This window comes from Mus caroli, chromosome 10 (genome assembly GCF_900094665.2).
Source record: "Mus caroli chromosome 10, CAROLI_EIJ_v1.1, whole genome shotgun sequence".
Classification (NCBI taxonomy): domain Eukaryota; kingdom Metazoa; phylum Chordata; class Mammalia; order Rodentia; family Muridae; genus Mus; species Mus caroli.
The window spans coordinates 72,201,478-72,221,329 of record NC_034579.1 but is presented as its reverse complement, the minus strand read 5'-3'; the positions used below and the strand labels follow the sequence as shown (position 1 = coordinate 72,221,329).

The window sequence follows — 19,852 nt, the reverse complement described above, 5'->3', positions numbered from 1 at the left end:
GATAGTTTGTATTCCGGAAGTGGTTGCTGTACAGTACCCCACGTGTGGCTCCAGGATGAAATTCGCTTACCGGGTGAGCGGCGGGCCGGGCAGGGGCAGCGGGAGGGCGATCGAAGGTTCCGAGGACGCGGGAGAGATCGTGGGTCGTCCCATCGCAATCTGTTACTCCCGGTTTATACCAGGAACTCCGGGCTCCTACCCAACAGGGTCTCGGGCTGTACCCAGCCCTGTCCATACTCCTCTTGCCAGACAACATAGCAATAGCTGCCGAAAGGCTCTTAACAACAAACCTCAAACAACACCCAGCTCTCTACAGGGCTGCCAGTTCTTGGAGCAGTCTCGACAGCGCTCCTCTGCTGGTCATACCTCTTAGGAGCCAAGCTCTGCCTGGTGTTATCTCGTTGCATAGCTGCCCACCTACAGCCCAGATTGGCTCCTGCCTTAGCCCAGGCAATTCCAGTAAGCAGCTACCCTTCTGCTCTGCTGGGCTTTGCAGTGTTTGGACATCAGTCCAATTGCCTATGTGCCGTTTCTATGTGGACATAGAACACAAGACTCGGGTCTCTACACCCAGCTGTGTCTGCTGGATGGCGATGCTTGTATTTGATAACTGAATGGATACACCGGGGCACATAGGACGGTGGGCGTGGTGAGCATCTCCTGCAGCCCTAGTCACTGAAGCAGCTTCTCTTATAATGGAGATCCTGTGCCCTTCTGTGCCTGGCAAATGCTTCCTGTCTTGAGAGTATCGAACCCTTCAAGGGAACCCTGGGCTCCTGAGAATTAGGTTGGGTTCCTCCTCTGCCCAAGGGTCAGGACACTTGCCTATGGTCAGGTACTTTATTACCTATGCCCAGATGCCTCTCATCACCATTTCAGAGAGCTGACGCTGTGTTCTCTGTGTTAAAACTGATTCATTTCCTTTGCAGTTCTCGAATTTGTTGGGTACGGTTTATCGGTGTGGAAACTTAAATTTCACACATGATGGAAATTCTGTTATCAGCCCCGTGGGAAATAGAGTCACTGTGTTTGACCTTAAGAAGTAAGTATGGGGAAACTGTTAGCAGGGACGGTATCCTCCGTGTGAAGGCTAGCCATCCTCTTTGTGGCTTGCAGGACTACTAGATTTAGGACACAGGTCATGGTAGAGTTGCCTGCTGGGGTCCTCGTTTTTCATTCTAGTATCTAGGACACCAGCATTACTGTTTTGGGGTTTTTTTGGGGGTTTTTTTGTTTGTTTGTTTTGTTTTGTTTTTTCGAGACGGGGTTTCTCTGTGTAGCCCTGGCTATCCTGGAACTCACTTTGTAGACCATGCTGGCCTCAAACTCAGAAATCCACCTGCCTCTGCCTCCCAAATGCTGGGTTTAAAGGCGTGTGCCACCACGCCTGGGGCCAGCATTACTCTTAAAGGGAAAGCAAAAGTCATGTGCCTTTTGGCTGTTTGTTTGGGGGTGGTGGCAGATAGGAAGGTTATCTCAAAAGGTGAGCACTTACTATGGGGGAGGGGGTGTGGCTCTAAGGGCCCCAGGACAGGTGATTTGGAGAGTTCAGGCTGCCTTGGATCCTTGCTCAACAGCCCTGATGGTTCCCACCTTCCCTGCTGAGATTAGGCTTAGCTTTGCTTGTCCCAACAAATGTGGCTCCTTTTCTGACTAGGAATGACTCAGCCCCTTGACTGTCTGAATGTCTGTAGGCTGATCCCCTCTAGCCTGGCCAAGACCCTCCAGTTCTTCTGGCCACTGTGCTCCAGTTAGCTTCAGTTAGCTGGCTAGTCCTAGGCCTCCGTTACCAGACACTGTAGGCTGGGACCAGCAGTGTAACCTACTGTGCCTGCTATTGACGGATTACTGGGTCTAGTCGGGTCTTCTGTGTCACTATCTCTTTAAATAACATCTCAGGGTCTCAGAAGTAATGAGAACCTGTTTGTTAAAGAAGACTCAGACAAAACACAAAAAACAAAACAAAAAACCAGACTAGGATCTAGTTGTGACACCTATAATGTGCCTCCAGCTCAGTCAAACCCTGCTTTCTTCTTCTATCCACTTCTGAATTTAAGGACATACAGCCTTTGCAAGTGTGCTACCCTTGACTCCAAAAGGTCAATACTAAGATGACCCAGGAGGGCAAGGAACGAGCTGTAGCCAAAGGGCCCTACAGCAGGAGAACCAGCTGCTAGTCCATCTCTGGCCCTGCCCTCCCTATCCGAGTGACCGAAACCAACTGCGGGCTGGGTTTTTTTTTTTGTTTCTTAGCAACAGATCCAACACATTGCCTCTGGCCACCAAATACAACATCAAGTGCGTGGGGCTGTCCCCAGATGGTCGACTCGCAATCATCGTTGATGAAGGTAATCAATGTTGGTGTGGGCAGGCACTGAGGTGGCCCTGCACCTTCTGGGCCGTGGAACAAGGGCATCGCCTAGAGTCAAGTTCAGCTTCATAGCACAGGTTCCAGCAACCCACGTCCTAGGGTGGACAAGTGCGCTGCATCTGGGGTCCGATGGCTGTGTCTGGGGTCGGGCGGCCACAGTGTCACTCTGGCCTCTTGCAGGGGGTGCTGCTCTTCTGGTCAGCTTGGTGTGCAGGTCGGTGCTCCACCACTTCCACTTCAAGGGCTCCGTGCACAGCGTCTCCTTCTCCCCCGATGGCAGGTAAGAGCATCTGTCATCTGTCTGGGTGCCGCCATGGGTGCCCCTCCATGATGGATGCAGGGTACCCACCGGTCTCTGGCCAGCTATTTGTTGGTCCCCAGTATCACATGTGACCCCGTTTCTCCTGCAGAAAATTCGTTGTCACGAAGGGCAACATTGCACAAATGTACCACGCCCCTGGAAAGAAGCGAGAATTCAATGCGTTTGTTCTGGACAAAACCTATTTCGGGCCCTACGATGAGACCACGTGCATCGACTGGACAGATGACTCCAAGTGAGACTGGGGAGGGCACCCTGGGCCATCTGTCCCTGGAGAATGCGGTCTTCTTCCATAAGTTGTGGCTGCGTTTTTAAGTGCGCCATGAGCCCATTGTAGTTTGGTCCAGCCTCTAATGGCAGGACTGAGCTCTGCTCTTAAGTGAGGTCTATAGTGTTTTCCTTCTCCCGTTTACCACTGGAAACTTCCTAATGGGATGCAGATCTTAGTAGAAATAAGAATTTCCACTCAGGAACACACAGGCCAGCTATGTTATCCAGAGCTGCTGCTGCTGCTGAGGCCTGTCTTGGGCCTGACTCACCATCTAGCTGTCCTTACCCTGAAGGCATCTGTTTGTTTCTGGCTTATCTTGGGAGCTGAACCCTTCCTCATGGGGAGAGGTTGGTGGCAGTCAGAGGACCTCCTTCGTTCCTGTATCCTGGCCAGGCCTCCAGCAAGCACAGAGCCAAACCCATACTGTCAGTGCCCTGCCACTGCATGCTGCCTTCAACAGCAGCGAGCCTGTCCCATGCACCTGACTGTGTGGTTAAGAGAATACCCTAGAATCTCAGGTTGCATCCAGGATAGAAGGAATTAGATGCCATACCCAGAAAGACCCACAGGCATAGGCTCGAGTTGTCCTCTAAGTCTCTTACAGGGCATCAGTGGTCTCTTGATGTCCCTCCAAAGGGAAGCCGTGAGTGGCCATAAAGGTAGCAGCCCCATCATGAGCCCTAAGCAGGTGTCTCTATTCCAGGTGCTTTGTGGTTGGAAGCAAAGACATGTCCACCTGGGTGTTTGGAGCTGAGCGCTGGGACAACCTCATCTACTATGCACTGAGTGGACACAAGGATGCCATTGTGGCCTGCTTCTTCGAGTCCAACAGCCTAGATGTATGTCCCCTACCTGCACTTCCCTGCTCGGCCGTCTGAGCCTTCGTGAAGCTACCCTAGGGGTTCTTTCAGGACTAGCGGACTAGCCCTGGTCACTGCCTAGGTGGAAGGGGGAGAGAGGGATGGGACTTAGTGGAGCCAGAATCCAAACACCAAGCTTAAGGGGCACCTGATCTAAGGGCCTGGGCATCGGGTGAGTGGCCTGTTTCCAGTCTATCTGCTTCCCTTGCAGCTATACTCTCTCAGTCAAGATGGAGCCCTGTGTGTGTGGCAGTGTGACACACCCCCTAAGGGCCTGCGGCTTAAGGCACCCAGGGGCTGGAAGGCAGACATACTTCAGAGGGAGAAGGAAGAAGAGGAGGACGAGGAGGAGGGGGATCGAGAAACCACCATCCGAGGGAAGACCACACCAGCAGAGCAGGAGAGGGTCGGGAAAGTGAAATACTCCCGACTGGCCAAGTAGGTCTTACAGCTTTTCTGGTTTCTTCACTTATTTGGTGCTTGCTGTGTGCCCGGCTCTGGCCTTGGCCCTGGGGACATGACACCCACTGGGTTTCCATTGGAGGAGTATGGGGGGACTTGTGGGGTGGCTGTGGCAGTGTAGTGGGGCTGTGGTCAAAGGAACATTGCCTTCAGTCAACTCTGTTTTGAAGACACCTGGCTTTGGATGAGAGCCACTGATAGAGAAGGGCAGGAGGGAGGCCACGATGGCATCTGAGCTGGAAGGTGACAGAGTGAGGGACAGGAAGAACTGCTCTCCCTTGTCACAATGCAGTAACAAAAGAGAGGGTCTGGATAGGTGTAAGGTCTCAGGATGTCCTAGGTGGGGTCAGGACATAGACTAAGATAGAACGCATTTGGCCTCATCTTATCAGGAGAGCACCCACTGTGGTTGTGAGCAGCAGTCAGGAAAGAATTGGGGTGGAACCTATGAAGGACACTCAGGAAGCAGATCTGGATCACCTCACTCTGTACTGTAGGGAGACCTGCATGCCTCTCCTGCCCTGAGAGAGAGGTGCTTCCAGGTCACCTGCACATGCAGACAGCACCCCCTGGAGAAGCAGGCATGCTTAGAAGGGAGTGGTGGGCTAACAGCTGCCTCAGCACAGGGCACACCTGGCTCCTTGTGTGCCTCTGTCCCAAGCTGCTGGGTGAGAGGGCAGACCCAGACCCAACCCGACCCTGTATGCTCCCCTGTGTTCTGCCTGTCGATCCAGGTACTTCTTGAACAAAGAAGGAGACTTTAACAACCTGACATCCGCCGCGTATCATAAGAAGACCCATCTCTTGGTCACGGGTTTTGCTTCTGGAATCTTCCATCTGCACGAGCTCCCAGAGTTCAACCTGATCCACTCCCTGAGGTGAGTGCGGCTCGCTGGGATGCTTCTGTGCGTGCACAGTGAGGTCCCGGGTGAATGGGCCCACAGGGCAGCTTCCCACCAACCACTGCGCCCTACATTTGAGTCACAGACCCCAGTCTCGGGTGTGAGGGTCGGGGTCCACTCTCTGTCCTGTGTCTTTCCATTCCAGTCTTCATCTCAGGAAGACAGAGAGTGTTAAAAGTGTTAGTCTCTCCAATGACCGCCGGCAGGTTCCAGCGAGCAGGACCTGGGCTCTTACAGGAGGGGAGGGGTGTAGCAGTGGGCAGGATGGTCGGTCGCTCCTGTTCACCCTGCCCCCACTGTACTCTTGTCTGCCCAGCATCTCCGATCAGAGGGTTGCTTCGGTTGCCATCAACAGCTCTGGGGACTGGATTGCCTTTGGCTGCTCAGGTTGGTTTCCCTGCCCTGCTGTAGAAGGGTAGTCATCTGCCCAAAAGCCAACTTAAAGTCAAGTCTTGGGGCAAAGGGCCCAGCGAAGCCAGATTTGACCTTGTGGGACCCCAGAGTGCCGTGCTGTGCCTTCTATAGTAGAAGCCTGCTCCCCTGGGGACAGGAGCTTCCCACGGCCCATCTGAGCAGGAGTGTAGTGGCTCTAGGTGTGTATGCAGGAGAGTCAGGGTAGGCTACAGATGGACCATCTTCTGTGGCCCTTGCATATTGGCCTGCAGAGGTACCCACATCCCTGCCTAGCAGTCCTGGACCTACCTATTCAGTCTAGTCACCTGCAAGACTGTAGATGGTGTTTGCCTCGGCCATGAGCCCACTTTCTGTCCTTGCTTTTTTGATTCCCGTGCCCTGGGCTGCGTTAGGCCTGTGCTCTCAGTGAGTGCTCAGGGTGAGTCCAGACCCGACTGACTGCGTCACAGGAGTGTTGAGATACACTGTCCCATGCCATGCACAGGGGATGGGGGATGTGTGTGTGTGTGTGTCCGTGTCCGTGTGTGTGTCCAGACAGTAACTTCTGCTTTCCGGTGCCCACAGGCATGGGCCAGCTGCTGGTGTGGGAATGGCAGAGTGAATCCTATGTGCTCAAGCAGCAGGGCCACTTCAACAGCATGGTGGCCTTGGCCTACTCCCCTGACGGGCAGTACATTGTCACCGGTGGGGACGATGGCAAGGTGAGCACCGGGCATCATCAGGCTGAGCTCTGGGTAGGCTAGGGGAGTTGGCCTCCATTTCTCAGGCTAAAAGCCCCAGAGGGCCCCTAAAAGATCATTTAGTGGGCTTTGAATGGAGAGGGTCCAAGTAGCCTTGTTTCTGACTCTCTGAGAGTTTCAGTGCCAGCCAATATGTGAGGTGGCAGGTGCTGGCTGGGCCTGGCTAAGGCCACAGTCACCCATGTTAGCACTCACAATGCCGCCCTCACACCCTCAATCTCCATCCAGAGATGACGACAGGAACCGTAGGGTACAAGGGGCTCTCCAGGCATCACCTGGTATAGCCGCTATGGCTGTGAGGCTGTGTTCATGGTTCCTGTGTGCTCCCTCTCTAGGTCAAGGTGTGGAACACCCTCAGTGGCTTCTGCTTTGTCACTCTCACAGAGCACTCCAGTGGGGTCACTGGAGTGACATTCACCACCACGGGCCATGTCATCGTCACCTCCTCCTTGGACGGCACTGTGAGAGCCTTCGATCTTCACAGGTGAGTCCTGCCTCCAAGCGTGGCAGTGGGGGTGGGGCTTCAGGTCCTTCATGGACAAAGCATTCAAGAGGTGCAGGTGTGTGCTGACGTCTCCCTGGACCTTATCCCTGTTCAGGTACCGGAATTTCCGCACCTTCACGTCTCCACGCCCCACACAGTTCTCCTGTGTGGCTGTCGACTCGAGTGGGGAAATCGTCTCTGCAGGGGCGCAGGACTCCTTTGAAATCTTCGTGTGGTCCATGCAGACAGGCAGGCTTCTTGATGTAAGAGCAATCTAGTCCATGTCCTTAGAAGGCTTGGGGGCAGGTGGGCAAGGCTGTCCCTACTTGAATACCTAGAAAATTCAGTGCAGCGGCTAGGGCTCAGGGACATGGGCGCAGAGCCAAGCACAGAACTCCTTGTAACAAGCAGTGACAGTTAATGGAGGGTTCGGCCCATCCTTCGGTGCTCCCCACACTCCTCCTCACAGCCCACATTAGTGCTCCAGCCATTCCCACATCTATCTCTGATCCTCTGCCTCTGTAGGTTCTGTCTGGCCATGAGGGACCCGTCAGTGGTCTTTGCTTTAACCCAATGAAGTCTATCCTGGCTAGTGCCTCTTGGGACAAGACAGTGCGTCTGTGGGACATGTTCGACAGTTGGAGAACCAAAGAGACCTTGACTCTGACCTCTGACGGTGAGCCGGGGCTGGGGTCTGCAGATGGACCGGGGCCAGAGCTGGTTTTCTCCTGTTACCATCCAGCCTGATGTCCTCTAGTGCCACCGCCTCCTTGACCCTAGTTGGGTTTTCGATGTGAGCTCGGTGGGAGGTGAGAAGAATGCTGGACCCCCAGACCCAGCAGTCTTCTCAGCAGCCCTCAAGGCTGGTGGCATGGCGAGAGAGAACTGGTCATTGAGTCCCCTGTCCAGCTGCGTCAGGCTGCGAGTCCTAGGGCTTTCGTCATGCTCCCTGTTGCTTTCCAGAGCGGCCTTCAAGCTAAACCACTGAATTGCTGGAAATGCCGGAGGATGACCTGTGTGTCACTTGAAGGATCGGCAGCCTGCAGCCCTGTGGTTGTCATGCTGTGCTGTCTTGGGAGCTCTTGTGTCTGAGTGGCACAAAGGCCACCACTTCAAACTCCCACCTCCCACCCCCCATATCACCAGAGAACTGGGCAGTGGTGCTGGTTTGTCCTGGGCTGGTGTGTACAACACTCTTGCTTCCAGGCTCAGCACCGCTCTTGATGAATTCCCTTTGCACCTTGGGGTTCCCTGGCCCCCTGGGCCTGATGTCCGTCTCTCTCTAGCCCTAGCTGTGACTTTCCGGCCTGATGGTGCAGAGCTGGCTGTGGCCACGCTGAATTCACAGATCACATTCTGGGACCCTGAGAATGCTGTACAGGTGGGCTCCATCGAGGGCAGGCATGACCTGAAGACCGGCAGGAAGGAGCTGGACAAGATCACAGCCAAACATTCAGCCAAGGGCAAGTGAGTTTCTCCGCTCTTTCAGCAGGGGCGGGGCATGGCCAACCCAGGGCACAAAGGCCTCTTTGCTAACTTACTTGCTAAATATGTTCTGAGACTGCCTACTGCCTTGTAGAGGTAGATGGGGCCTCTGGTCTACGCAAGCCCGCATCATTCCAACAGCAAGGAAATGCTGTGGGTTTGCTGAGTTCACCTGTGATAAAGAGTTCTCCATTGGCAAGCCATTGCCGTCTACCTGGTGTGTGGCTGGTGGCGGGCTGCATTTTCTGCCCCCTTGGACCCAGCTGGAACCATGTGGTTCTGGACCGATTCTGGGATGTCACAGGCTCCCTCAGGTGGTGGCATCTAAGAAAGGAAAGGGGTGGTGGGTGGGTGCCGTCTTTGAGGGTCACGAGTATACCTACTTTGCTGAGGTTGGCCAGGGAACCTTGAGCCACCCTGGTGTGATAAGTATTTGCCTCCGGGGGTGTCACTGTGGGGTGGTCTCTACCTGTTCCACTTGGCTTTTGAGCCCACATGCCACAGTGATTGGTGCTTGAGAAACTGTGTTTTCTACCCAGGGCCTTCACCACCCTGTGTTACTCTGCGGATGGGCAGAGCATCCTGGCGGGAGGCATGTCCAAGTTCGTGTGCCTTTACCACGTCCGGGAGCAAATCCTGGTGAAGAGGTTTGAGCTCTCCTGCAACCTGTCTCTGGATGCCATGGAGGTGAGTGGTCACATGGGACATTTAGCAGGTGTTTTGGCTCCATGGGCTTTGGGTGGTCCAAGATGTTGGCACATAGGTGGTGGCTATGGCAAAGCAGGAAGGCTATGCTAGCCCAACTGCCCAGAAGAGCCTGGCATCTTCTCTGTCTGTGGGCCTGGTACTACCTGGTTAGGTTGCTTGGAGGACAGGAGCAGTCAGTGTAAACTGGCAGATTTATGGGCTCCTTCAGAGCCTGTAAAGGAGAGAACGAGAACAAAGGCAGGTCGTGGCCAGGCGTGATGTTCTGACTGTCCCTGAGCCTCTGTGCAGCCCCAGTGTTACAGGGCTGTGTCCTTACTACCCCTTGGGTATCAGTCCTCCTTGTTTACCACAGTCTGTGGCCTAAGCCCTCTGCATACTGTTTGCCTCAGGAATGTGGGTGAGGCTTCTGAGTAGGCCTGTAGCTGCCTGCAACTGTCCCCACCCCCCACCCCGTGTGTCTGTGTGTGTGTGTGTGTGTGTGTGTGTGTGTGTGTGTGTGTGTACAGTGCCCTGTCCCTCCCGACATGAGTTCAGGCTCTGAAGGAAGCATCTGTGGGTAGGGTCCACGTGTCAGCTCCTGTGAGGGCACAGTTGGTGATAGGCAACCTGTGAAATGAGAGTGGCTTCTATTATTGTAGGAATTCCTGAACCGGAGAAAGATGACAGAGTTTGGCAACCTGGCACTCATTGATCAAGATGCTGGGGAGGAGAACGGGGTGGCAGTTCCACTGCCAGGAGTAAGGAAAGGTGAGCAGAAGTCCCCAGTCCTGTCCCCCACCCACTTTCTTGGTTGCTCCCTCCATTGGCGGTCTACCTGTTTCTACATTGGGACATATTTTTGGAACCTAGAATGCCTGGGCTGCTTTAAGGGAGAGGGTCCCATGCATTTGTTCCACAGGATCGGTGCCAGGGGCCACCTAGGCAGACCATGCCAGTAACTGTGGCTCAGGAAGCTGGAGTACCTTTATGTAGGCTTCCCTGGACCAGTCAGACCCACTGAGGCTGAGCAGAGGCCTCTGGGCCGGAAGAGCTGTCTGCTGGCCAGCGGATGCCCAGCTCCACGGGGCCATGACACTTGCGACAGAGGTCTCGGGGCTGCTTTCCTTCTACAGAGCTGTTCTCTGTAGGTCCCCGTGACCACCCTTGGGCAGCACCATGGACAGTCAAGTAAGTCCAGTGGTTTTTTTCCTCCCCAGGTGATATGAGCTCCAGACACTTCAAACCTGAAATCAGGGTGACTTCTCTGCGCTTCTCTCCCACGGGTGAGCCTGGGTAACCCTTACTGTCATGTGCCAATTCCTATAGGTGCCAGGGCCTTTGTTCCTGAGGGCAAGGGCAGTGTCGAGCTGCTGACAGGCTCTGGGCGTTGCTGTCCTGTGAACTGTAAATGACTGGCACATGTTTGCCCTGGTTCTTGGAGTGCACAGCTGTGAAACTCCATCCCTACCACTACAGTGGGAGCCTGGACCCTGCTCTTGGGGGATGACAGTCCAGGTACCCTTCATAGGAGGCAGACTCTCGGCACCTCAGCTAGTGATAGTGCCTTACCCACCCTGCCTCTGACCCTCAGCGTGTTCAGGGATCTGCTTAGGCCTCAAGCCTGCTAGGTACATGTGTTCCGTTAGGGCAGGGCAGGGCAGGGCAGGGTCCTGAGCTGTGCCCTGCAGCACTAATGGAGAGGATAGGCTGAGGTATGTTGTATTGTTATCCTGTGTCAGGCACATTCGGAGATGATCATCCCTATATGTCCCACTTCCCACTGTGGAAGGTAGACCAGATGTCCACAGACCACAGCCTGGGGCCCAGAGTGGTCCTATCTGTCCTGCCACACAATTCTGCAGCTTGATTGATTGATTTATTTATTTATTTATTTATTTATTTATTTATTTATTTGAGCCACTTCTCACTACACCCAGTGTGTGGCTATGCCCTTGGTGTGGGTGGTGGGCAAGCTGGACATGAACTATATGGCCTTCAAGGCTGAAGGTCTGCCCTGTTCTGGGAAGCCCACTGATTTCCTGGAACAGCCAGAGGAATTGGGCATCTGGGCAGCTGCAGCCCTGGAAAAACCATCTGCCCATGGTTTTGTTTATACCTTCTACAAAGCAGGGGATGAGTGGGCTTTCAAGGTTTGAGGAAGCCCCTTTGCTGCTTGCTCCACAGGGCGCTGCTGGGCAGCCACCAGCACAGAGGGCCTCCTCATCTTCTCCCTGGACGCCCAGATGCTCTTCGACCCATTTGAGCTGGACACCAGTGTGACCCCTGGACGGATCCGGGAGGCGCTCCGACAGAGGGAGTTTACCCGGGCCATCCTCATGGCCTTCCGCCTCAATGAGAAAAAACTGGCCCAGGAAGCCCTGGAGGCTGTGCCACAGAATGAGAGTAAGCCGGGGCCACCAGCCACACCTTGCTGCTGCAGAGGAGCTCCAGGTGGCTCCAGTCTCCCTGGCAACTTCTTTGCAAACTGAGCATGGCTTTTCTTCTTCCTGCAGTTGAGGTAGTCAGCACGTCCCTGCCTGAGCTGTACGTAGTGAAAGTGCTAGAGTTCTTAGCTGCCTCCTTTGAAGAATCTAGGCACCTGGAATTCTACCTCATATGGACGCAGAAGTTACTTATGTCACATGGACAGCGGCTGAAGTCCAGGTATAGACTGGGCTTCCCCTTGCTCTTCACCTGTGGATCAAGTGACCCAGCCATTTGGTCCTGGCCACAGGGAGGCTTCCCCTCCATGCACACACACTGATGGTGTCTCCTTCCCAGGGCGGGACAGTTGCTGCCTGTGGTCCAGTTCCTTCAGAAGGGCCTCCAGCGGCATCTGGATGACGTTTCCAAACTGTATGTGCCTTGGGGTTGGTGGGCGGGTAGGGTAGGGGGCTCGTGCAGCTGGTTATCCCTGTCGTGTCTGATCTGGGGGCAGAGTACTCCAGTGTCAGAGATGGGTGAACTGAGTCCATCTGCCATGGGTGTGAGGGTCCCCTCTGGGTGTGGCTGACGCTTAACCACTTACCATGTACACTTGCCACTTGAGGCATAGTGAGAGCCCTTCACCCTGGGCACAGACATGTCACAAGTGTAGGGCCGGGCAGCCTGGCCTAGATTCTTCTGTCACCTCTGAGGGCAGTGAGAGGTGGCCACAGGACTTGGGGCCAGGGATCCTGAATTCTTGGGATCTGGCCTGTGTATTGCAGGGGATTCCCTGGTGTGGCACTAATAAGAGAATATAATTTGTATTCTTGGAACAGTGCTAGCTAGAATAACCTCAAGTGTATCCTCCTCCCCCAGCCTGCTCCTTCAGGTAGTTTTTGGTGGCCTGTGACCCATACGTCCCCATATCATCTATCTGTCACTGAGCAGTTGCTATGTGTTCCTGCCAGGCTTATAATATGCTTGTCTGCTAGTCTCTCCATACAGAGTCCCTGAGAGAGGCTGGCACTGGGGCACTGTGGTCCCATAGCCCTTCCGATTATCTTTACAATACTTCTCCAAGTCACAAGCAGGCTCTTCCTCTTCGTGCCCTTTCCTTCCTAGAGTCCTGCCTGGCTGCAGGAAGACTGGTGTTGGAGGTGGCTTTACTAAGGTGTGGATCTGCTTAGCAAGGTGCATGGTGCACCTGGCTGGCGCACCTGTGACTCCACAGCTCCTCAAGAGAGTACTCTTGCCCCTCCATCTCCTTCTGAGCATTGCTGCTGTCTGGTTTATGGCCAAGGCATTGGCTTTGTGAGGTTTGCGAGGCAGCCCTGTATAGGTCACATGGCACCCACAAGTTTAATGTGCAGCCGTTCCTTTCTACTGGCTTCTGCCCCACTCATGGCTCTGGGAGATAGGGTCAGAAACATGCCCTTTGTCCTGTGAATGTGGGGAATCAGCCCCCTGCCTCTGTCAGTGGAATGCCTCTGTAATGGAAGGGCCAGCAAGGAGAGCAGGCCAGATGCTGCACTACACCGGGTAGAGCTGGAACTGAATTAAGGAGGGAATAAGTTTTGGGGACAGCTGCACCTGATCCTGCTGGTGGCAGCCGAGCAGGATGATGGTGCTGACCTAACACCTTCTGTCCTCAGCTGTGACTGGAACCGCTTCAACATCCAGTACGTGCTGGCACTTTCCAAGCAGCGGGGCATGAAACGCACCCTGGAACCTGTGGACACAGAGGAAGACTCAGATGCATCTGATGAGGACAGTCTGCACCTACTCAGAGCTGCAGGTGAAGAAGAGGAAGAGGAAATGCTGATATAGAACTGAATATTTCACGGCCTGATTGGCTGATTGGAGATGGAACCACGTACTCCTGGGCCCAGGAAGTGGGAGGTGCCAGAGACCCCGAGACCCTCCAGCCCGGACTCTTCCTATGAGACTGCTCATGCTGCCATGAGACAGCAAGCCAACCTTTCAGGGCCAGGACCAGGATACAGCGGGCACACATATGCTTTGGGCCCAGAATGCTGGCATTGTGGATGGCCCTGCACAGACTTCCTAGGGAAGGTTTAGAAGTGTGGACTTGCAACCCTTCTGTCAGAGTTATTTATATTTTTAATACGATGCTCTAAGGATGAATTTCAGGTTGGTAAGAGAGCTTTTTTTAAAATGTGAGGACTTTGCTTCTCAGCTTTGAATTTCCGGTGTTTCTAATGTGTCCTGGGTGAGACATTGTCTTCAAGTAAGCAGGGAGATCAGTGACTGTCTGCTCGGGCCTGTGGCCCTGACGATCCATAAGTAGTGAAGAAATGGTGTGTGCTGGGCTGACCCCAGCGGGTGGCTGTGACAGCCCAAGGCTGGCCAGGGAAGCTTGGACTGATCTTTGCCAGTATGTACAGGTTGTGTGAGAGAAGGGACAGTCCCTCCATGCCAGAGTGGCGCTTTACCGATACTTCCTGTGCATGGGGTTGACCAGGCCCAGCATGTCACTCGCCAGTGAAGAGACCCACAGGTGCCAACTCATGCTGATAACTATTCGCTGGCCTCTGTCCAGGCCACAGGAATGGATCTGTGGCACCTGGTGCACTGAGAGCCATTAGCTGTCACACCCTTGTTATACCCAGGATACACTGATACTATACTGTCTTTGTCACCTGGAACCCGCTCAGGCTTGAACACAGTTATGGAGAGAAGTCAGAGCTTAGCCTGGTGTCACCAGGTTTCCTGTTCTGCAGAGCATTTCTGTGTGTAGCTTGGGGTAGAAAAGGAAACTGCTTCTTACGTGCCCAGGGACAGCCAGGCCCCTGGCCGCCCAGACAGGAACCTGCTTGTTTTGGTGCCATCTTGGGATCCCCATCTGCAGTACAAATACATTTTTATGAAGCCTTACTGGTTTTGTCTGTGTGTGGTATGAATGTGAAACTGAGGGCCCAGGGAAGGGCAGGCAAGTAGTGCTGAGCCATACTTCAGCCATCACCCATCTCTAATGAGTTTTAATTCTCATACCAGAAACTGGGCTCAGTTTGGAGTATTTTACAAGTCTGCTCCGCGGTAACCATGCCTACTTCACCCCTGTGGACAGCCAGATGCAAATTGCCTGACACTGCTCCACCCCTCCCCTCAACTACTGTCCGCTGAAACTGGATAATCCCTGACTCACCATAATGGTGTTGGGCCACCAAACCCGCTTCTGTATGCTCCCTGGCTTCTGCATATACTGTGCATCCCAGGCCTAAATGTGAAAGGGTTAAGATGGGAACATCCAGCAGCTAATTATCCCTAGGAGTTGAGAGAAGCCAGGTCACCTTTGACAGCCTTCACTGTGGTTAGGGAGAGGCAGTGAAACTCTGGGAGTTATCTGGTCATTACCCCGATGGACACCGGACTGTATACAGCTATAGCCATCACATTGATTCAAAATAGGAAATGGAAGGCACAATGCTCAGCTCTTCCACTGAATCGTGACTGGCAGAACTGTGGCCTGTGAGGAAGCCTCAGAGGAACCCAGAACACACTCAATGGCAGGAGCAGTTTACGATTGCACCGTGAGGGCGCGAGGCTTGCTCTGACCCCGTTATTTAAAATCAGTTTTTAGTCATTGCATAGACTGGAACTGCAATAGGTAGTCAGGGTGACCTACACCGAGATGAGCGCCCTTCAAACATTAACTAGGCAGACCGGGCCTCTCAACAAGGTTGATCGCTGGAAGGTCCCTAACCTGGCAAACTTGCATGAGTGCCCTCTCAAAACTGAGAAGAGGCGTGTCCCAGCTCCGTTAGTCAGTGGGCAGGTGAAGTCCAGCCAACCGGTAGGTGAGGGGGCGTGTCCTGAGGTCTGCGGCCCCGCCCTCCCGCTAGTCCGCTCAAGTAAAAGGTGCTGGGGTTGGGTTCCCATACACCGTTGGTCACTGCGCAGACGCGGCCCCACCCACTGGCCCTCTCCGGAAAGGGGTTGCTGCGCACTCCTCCATTGGCCAGGCGCGACCCCGCCCCTCTGAGCACGTTCTCCTGACACCCGCTGTGGCTGGCTGCCCTTCGCGATGGCTGCCGTGAGGGTTCTGGTGGCGCCAAGGCTGGCTTCTGCCCTCCTACCGCTCTCGGGGTGCCATCGGGCTCCCTCCCAGCGCGCAGCCCTTCACAGCTCCGCACCGCGGCCCGGGGCCAGGGTGGCATTGGTGAGTGCCTTCCCTTGCTCGGTCCCCGCAGCCTGGGGTCGACCAGCTGTCCGCCCAAGGTCGGCCCTTGGAGGTGTTCAGCCTCCCCTCCCTTGGTAATTCCGTGTTGGGCCCTGGCCCTCGTCAGTACCTCTCTTCCTGCAGGTGCTGTCGGGCTGCGGAGTCTATGACGGAACCGAGATCCATGAGGCCTCAGCGTAAGTCCTCAGAGTTTGTAAACACTCTTGGTTTAAAAGGCAGAAATGGTCAGAGCGTGACCAAGCGCAGGGGGGTTCACATCGTGATAAGTCCAAAGCCAAAGTTAGCACAGCCAAGACATAAAAGATGCCACCCGGACCCTGGGTGAAGGCAGAATACCTGGCAGCAAGCTGGGGTCTTGAACATACCCAAAATGCAACACCTGCGGAGTCAACAACCCTCGCTGCTCATCAGTCAGTAAAAGAATGCCTGCCTTACTTATTCTGGTTCTACCCTTACCTTGCAAAGGTCTGTAAGCGGCAGGAGCCGTGCCTTCGTAAAAGCAACTAGGTGTCCTATAAACTAGGAATTCCCCAGCACTTGGTGCCTGTCCATCTGTAAAATCGACTTGCTGTGAGGCTGAAGGACACATTTGGAAGTGATGCCTTTGTGGATTTTCTCCATATAGGATCCTGGTGCACCTGAGCCGAGGGGGAGCTGAGGTCCAGATCTTTGCTCCCGATGTCCCTCAGATGCACGTGATTGACCACACCAAGGGGGAGCCTTCTGAGAGGGAAAGCAGGTATGGGTAGGGAAAGGACCTTGCAAGAGCCCTGTTCCCATGAGCAGCTCCTATACTGTAGCCTTCCTGATCATGTGATCAAGTGTATGTCCCTCAAAGCAATTGTCATCCGGCTGTTCTATAAATACACGGCCATGGGCAGAATGTTTCTGACCTCCCCGTGACCGTTACAGGGGTAGCAGTAGCCACTGTTGTCCTTCCTTTGGGTGTGAGGTGGTCATGCTCTGCTCTGGCTAGTCCCTGTGTGGTACTGTGTTCCCTTTATCTAGTTGCTTTGTTTTTGGCAGGGAGGGGTTGTTTGTTTTGTTTTCCCAAAGTTTCTCTATGTAGAGAGGCTGTCCTAGAACACACTCTCTAGACCAGGCTGGCTTTGAATTCTGATCCTCCTGCCTCTGCCTACCGAGTGCTGGGATAAGAGGCATACTCTACCACTGCCTCAGGTTTTGTTTTTTGTTTTTTGTTTGTTTGTTTGTTTGAGACATAATCTGTTTGGCTCTCACAGGCCTGGAACTCACTATATACAGATCAGGGTGGCCTTGGATTCCTAGAGATTTTCTTGTCTTTGCCTCCAAAGTGTTGGTGGGATCAAAAGCAGTTGACTCTATGCCCAGCACAACTACATTTTTTAAAGATTTATTTATTTATTTTGTTTTGTTGTTGTTGTTGTTTTGGTTTTGGTTTTTTGAGACAGGGTTTCTCTGTATACCCCTGGCTGTCCTGGAACTCACTCTGTAGACCAGGCTGTCCTCGAACTCAGAAATCCGCCTGCCTCTGCCTCCCGAGTACTGGGATTAAAGGCGTGTGCCACCACGTCCGGCTTATTTATTATATATCAGTATGCTGTAGCTGTCTTCAGACACACCAGAAGAGGGCATCAGACCCCATTATAGATGGTTGTGAGCCACCATGTGGTTGCTAGGATTTGAACTCAGGACCTCTGGAAGAGCAGCCAGTGCTCTTAACTGCTGAGCCATCTCTCCAGCCCACAACATTTCTTATCTCAGGCTTGGTTGCAGGGTAGGGGCTGAGACTGAAAAGGTAAGAGAGAGGAATTGCAATTTAACTACCAAGGCTGTCTTTAGGGATTTCCTTCTCTGTTCAGAACCCTGGCCCCTGAATCTAACCCCTCCCTCCTGTTGTACAAGTGTATATGAAGTTGCATCTCTATCTGATGTTCAGGTGGCTTTGGGCATCCTGAAAAATGGCTTCCTAGTCAGCCCCTTCCTGGTGTGGAGCCCTGGATTCTGCCTGCTGTGGATACTTGGTGGGCCTCCAGTTCCTGCTGACCCCAGCCTACAATGCCTGTTGTACTTATAGGTCACTAGAATCCATTGTCACTGTCTCCAGGTGTTGCCTGGGAGTGCTAACTAGTCTCCATGCTCACTTGAGGCTGTGAGCCAGTACTAGGGTGAGCCCACAGCGCTGCCTGTGTACCAGCCATGCTTGCACGTTGATCCTTTGTGCCATCTGCTCTTTCCAGGAACGTTTTGGCAGAGTCAGCAAGGATTGCCCGAGGCAAGATTACCAGCCTGGCTCAGCTCAATGCTGCTAACCATGATGCTGCCATTTTCCCGGGAGGCTTTGGAGCTGCCAAAAACCTGTGCGTGTCCAAGAGTAAGGGTCTACACCACACATGTATCTACTCTTTTACAAGGGGTGGGCTGGGGGCATTTCTGCGAGATCACCAGGGCAGTCTTTGCTTCCTACTCTCTTAAGCTAGCTGTGTTTCTTTTTCTAGAGCCCCCTCTTTGAGGTTTTGTTTTTGTTTTGATGTCCCTGGATTCTGAAGGCAGAGTGCAGTCACAAATCGGCCCCCTCCTCTTGCCTTCCACCCTGCTGGCTGGCTGGCTGGTGAATTGGAAGCTAGAGAAGCCATTATGCATTCAGTGTGATAGGCTGTTTACTTGACCTGTGGCCACACCGTGGGCAGCTCCTCTGGTATGCGGTGGGCCACTCAGATTGTGGGGACACTTGATGAGGGCAGCCTCTCCTCTCGCGGCAGGAGCACATTCGCCGTGGATGGAAAGGACTGCAAGGTTAACAAGGAGGTAGAGCGGGTCCTGAAGGAGTTCCACGGGGCCAAGAAGCCCATTGGGTAGGTGCCACGCCTGGTTCAAAAGGAGGGCAGGAATCTGTGGGAGTTCCTGACAGACTCTGCTGGCTCTCAGTGTGGCAGCATCACCAGCGCTGGAGCCCAGTAAGACCAGCAGCAGCCTGTGAGGACTGGTGGTTTGGGGATGTGTGTGGCGGTTGCAGTGGGGTGGGATTGGCCCCTGGGTGAGGCAGCCATGTGAGGCCAGCCAGTGATCAGAGCTAGAACATCGGGCACAGCTGCCCGCCTCCTGTGGGTCAGGGCAGCTCCCTTTTTTTCTGTTGCTTTTGAGTCTTACTGTGCAGCTTTGACTGGCCTGATACTTGCTATACAGACCAGGGTGGCCTTGAACTCAGAGATCCATCCACTTCCTGAGTGCTTGGATTATCACCTGTGCTACCATGCCCAACCAGGGCAGCTCACTCCTAAGGGTCGTGGTACAGATCAGAGGTCATGCAGGGCTGTTTCTTGCACTCTGAGGACTTGTACCTGGACACTGTAGAGCCATGGTTCTCACCCTTCCTAATGCTACGATACGACCCTTTAATACAGTTCTTCATGTTGTGGTGACCCCAGCCTTAAAATTACTTCACTGCTACCACATAACTGTAATTTTGCTGCTGTTAGGAATCATTATGTGAATATTTGATATGCAGGATAGCTGATTTGCTACATTTGTGAAAGGGTTGTTCAACACCCCCCCTCCCCCCCAAGGACTCATGACACAGATTGAGAACCGCTGCTCTGAACAGTGGACAGCAGGTGGCAGTGTAGAGTTTGGCTTCCCAGGCCCCTCACCTTCCCCTTAGCCATCTCTGTCCAAAGCTACTCAAGTCCTGATGCCCAGTGCCATAAATCTGAAGCAAGACTCTCAAACCTCACAGTCTGGGGACTAGACTATTCACAGTCCTCCCTCAGTGTACTCCCTATGCTCACACACACAGTCCTCCCTCAGTGTGTGCTGTGCTCACACACTCAGTCCTCCCTCTCAGTGTGCACCCTGTGCTCACACACTCAGTGTTCTGTCTCATTGTGTGCCCTGTGCTCACATGCTCTTGTCTTCCCCCTCAATGTGTGCTGTGCTTACACACTCAGTCCTCCTTCTCAGTGGGCTCTCTGTGCTCACATTGAGTCCTCCCTCTCAGTCAGTGTGTTTTCTATGCTCACACTTAGTCCTCTCTCTCAGTGTGCACTCTGTGTTCACATACTCAGTCCTCCCTCTCCGTGTGTACCCTGTGCTCACACAGTCCTCCCCTCGGTGTGCTCCTTACACTCACACACTCAGTCTTCCCCCTCAGTGTGCGCCCTGTGCTCACATACTCTTGTTCTCCCCCTCAGTGTGCACTGTGCTTACACACTCAGTCCTCCCTCTCAGTGTGTTCTCTATGCTCACACTCA

The 19,852-nt window shown here is 53.8% G+C and overlaps 2 protein-coding genes across 2 annotated transcripts in view; both read left to right on the top strand.

Annotated features, from left to right (window-relative positions):
• On the top strand, positions 1 to 14,317 carry Pwp2 (PWP2 small subunit processome component). The gene is made up of 21 exons (XM_021173956.1): positions 1 to 73; positions 930 to 1,042; positions 2,254 to 2,348; positions 2,552 to 2,651; positions 2,782 to 2,925; positions 3,665 to 3,800; positions 4,033 to 4,259; positions 5,018 to 5,161; positions 5,502 to 5,572; positions 6,164 to 6,300; positions 6,675 to 6,823; positions 6,939 to 7,086; positions 7,349 to 7,499; positions 8,110 to 8,290; positions 8,848 to 8,995; positions 9,655 to 9,763; positions 10,213 to 10,278; positions 11,180 to 11,398; positions 11,509 to 11,659; positions 11,777 to 11,851; positions 13,075 to 14,317. Exons 1-21 carry the CDS (start codon positions 56 to 58, stop codon positions 13,247 to 13,249), a joined length of 2,757 nt encoding a protein of 918 aa, XP_021029615.1. The 5' UTR covers positions 1 to 55; the 3' UTR covers positions 13,250 to 14,317.
• Positions 14,318 to 15,397: 1,080 nt separating this feature from the next.
• Positions 15,398 to 19,852, top strand: part of Gatd3a (glutamine amidotransferase like class 1 domain containing 3A) — a 6,696-nt gene continuing 2,241 nt past the window's right edge. Inside the window, exons 1-5 of the mRNA XM_021175043.2 lie at positions 15,398 to 15,602; positions 15,747 to 15,799; positions 16,249 to 16,362; positions 17,843 to 17,962; positions 18,365 to 18,457. Coding sequence (XP_021030702.1) covers positions 15,468 to 15,602; positions 15,747 to 15,799; positions 16,249 to 16,362; positions 17,843 to 17,962; positions 18,365 to 18,457 — 515 coding nt within the window. The 5' untranslated portion in view covers positions 15,398 to 15,467. The remainder of the gene's footprint in view (positions 15,603 to 15,746; positions 15,800 to 16,248; positions 16,363 to 17,842; positions 17,963 to 18,364; positions 18,458 to 19,852) is intronic.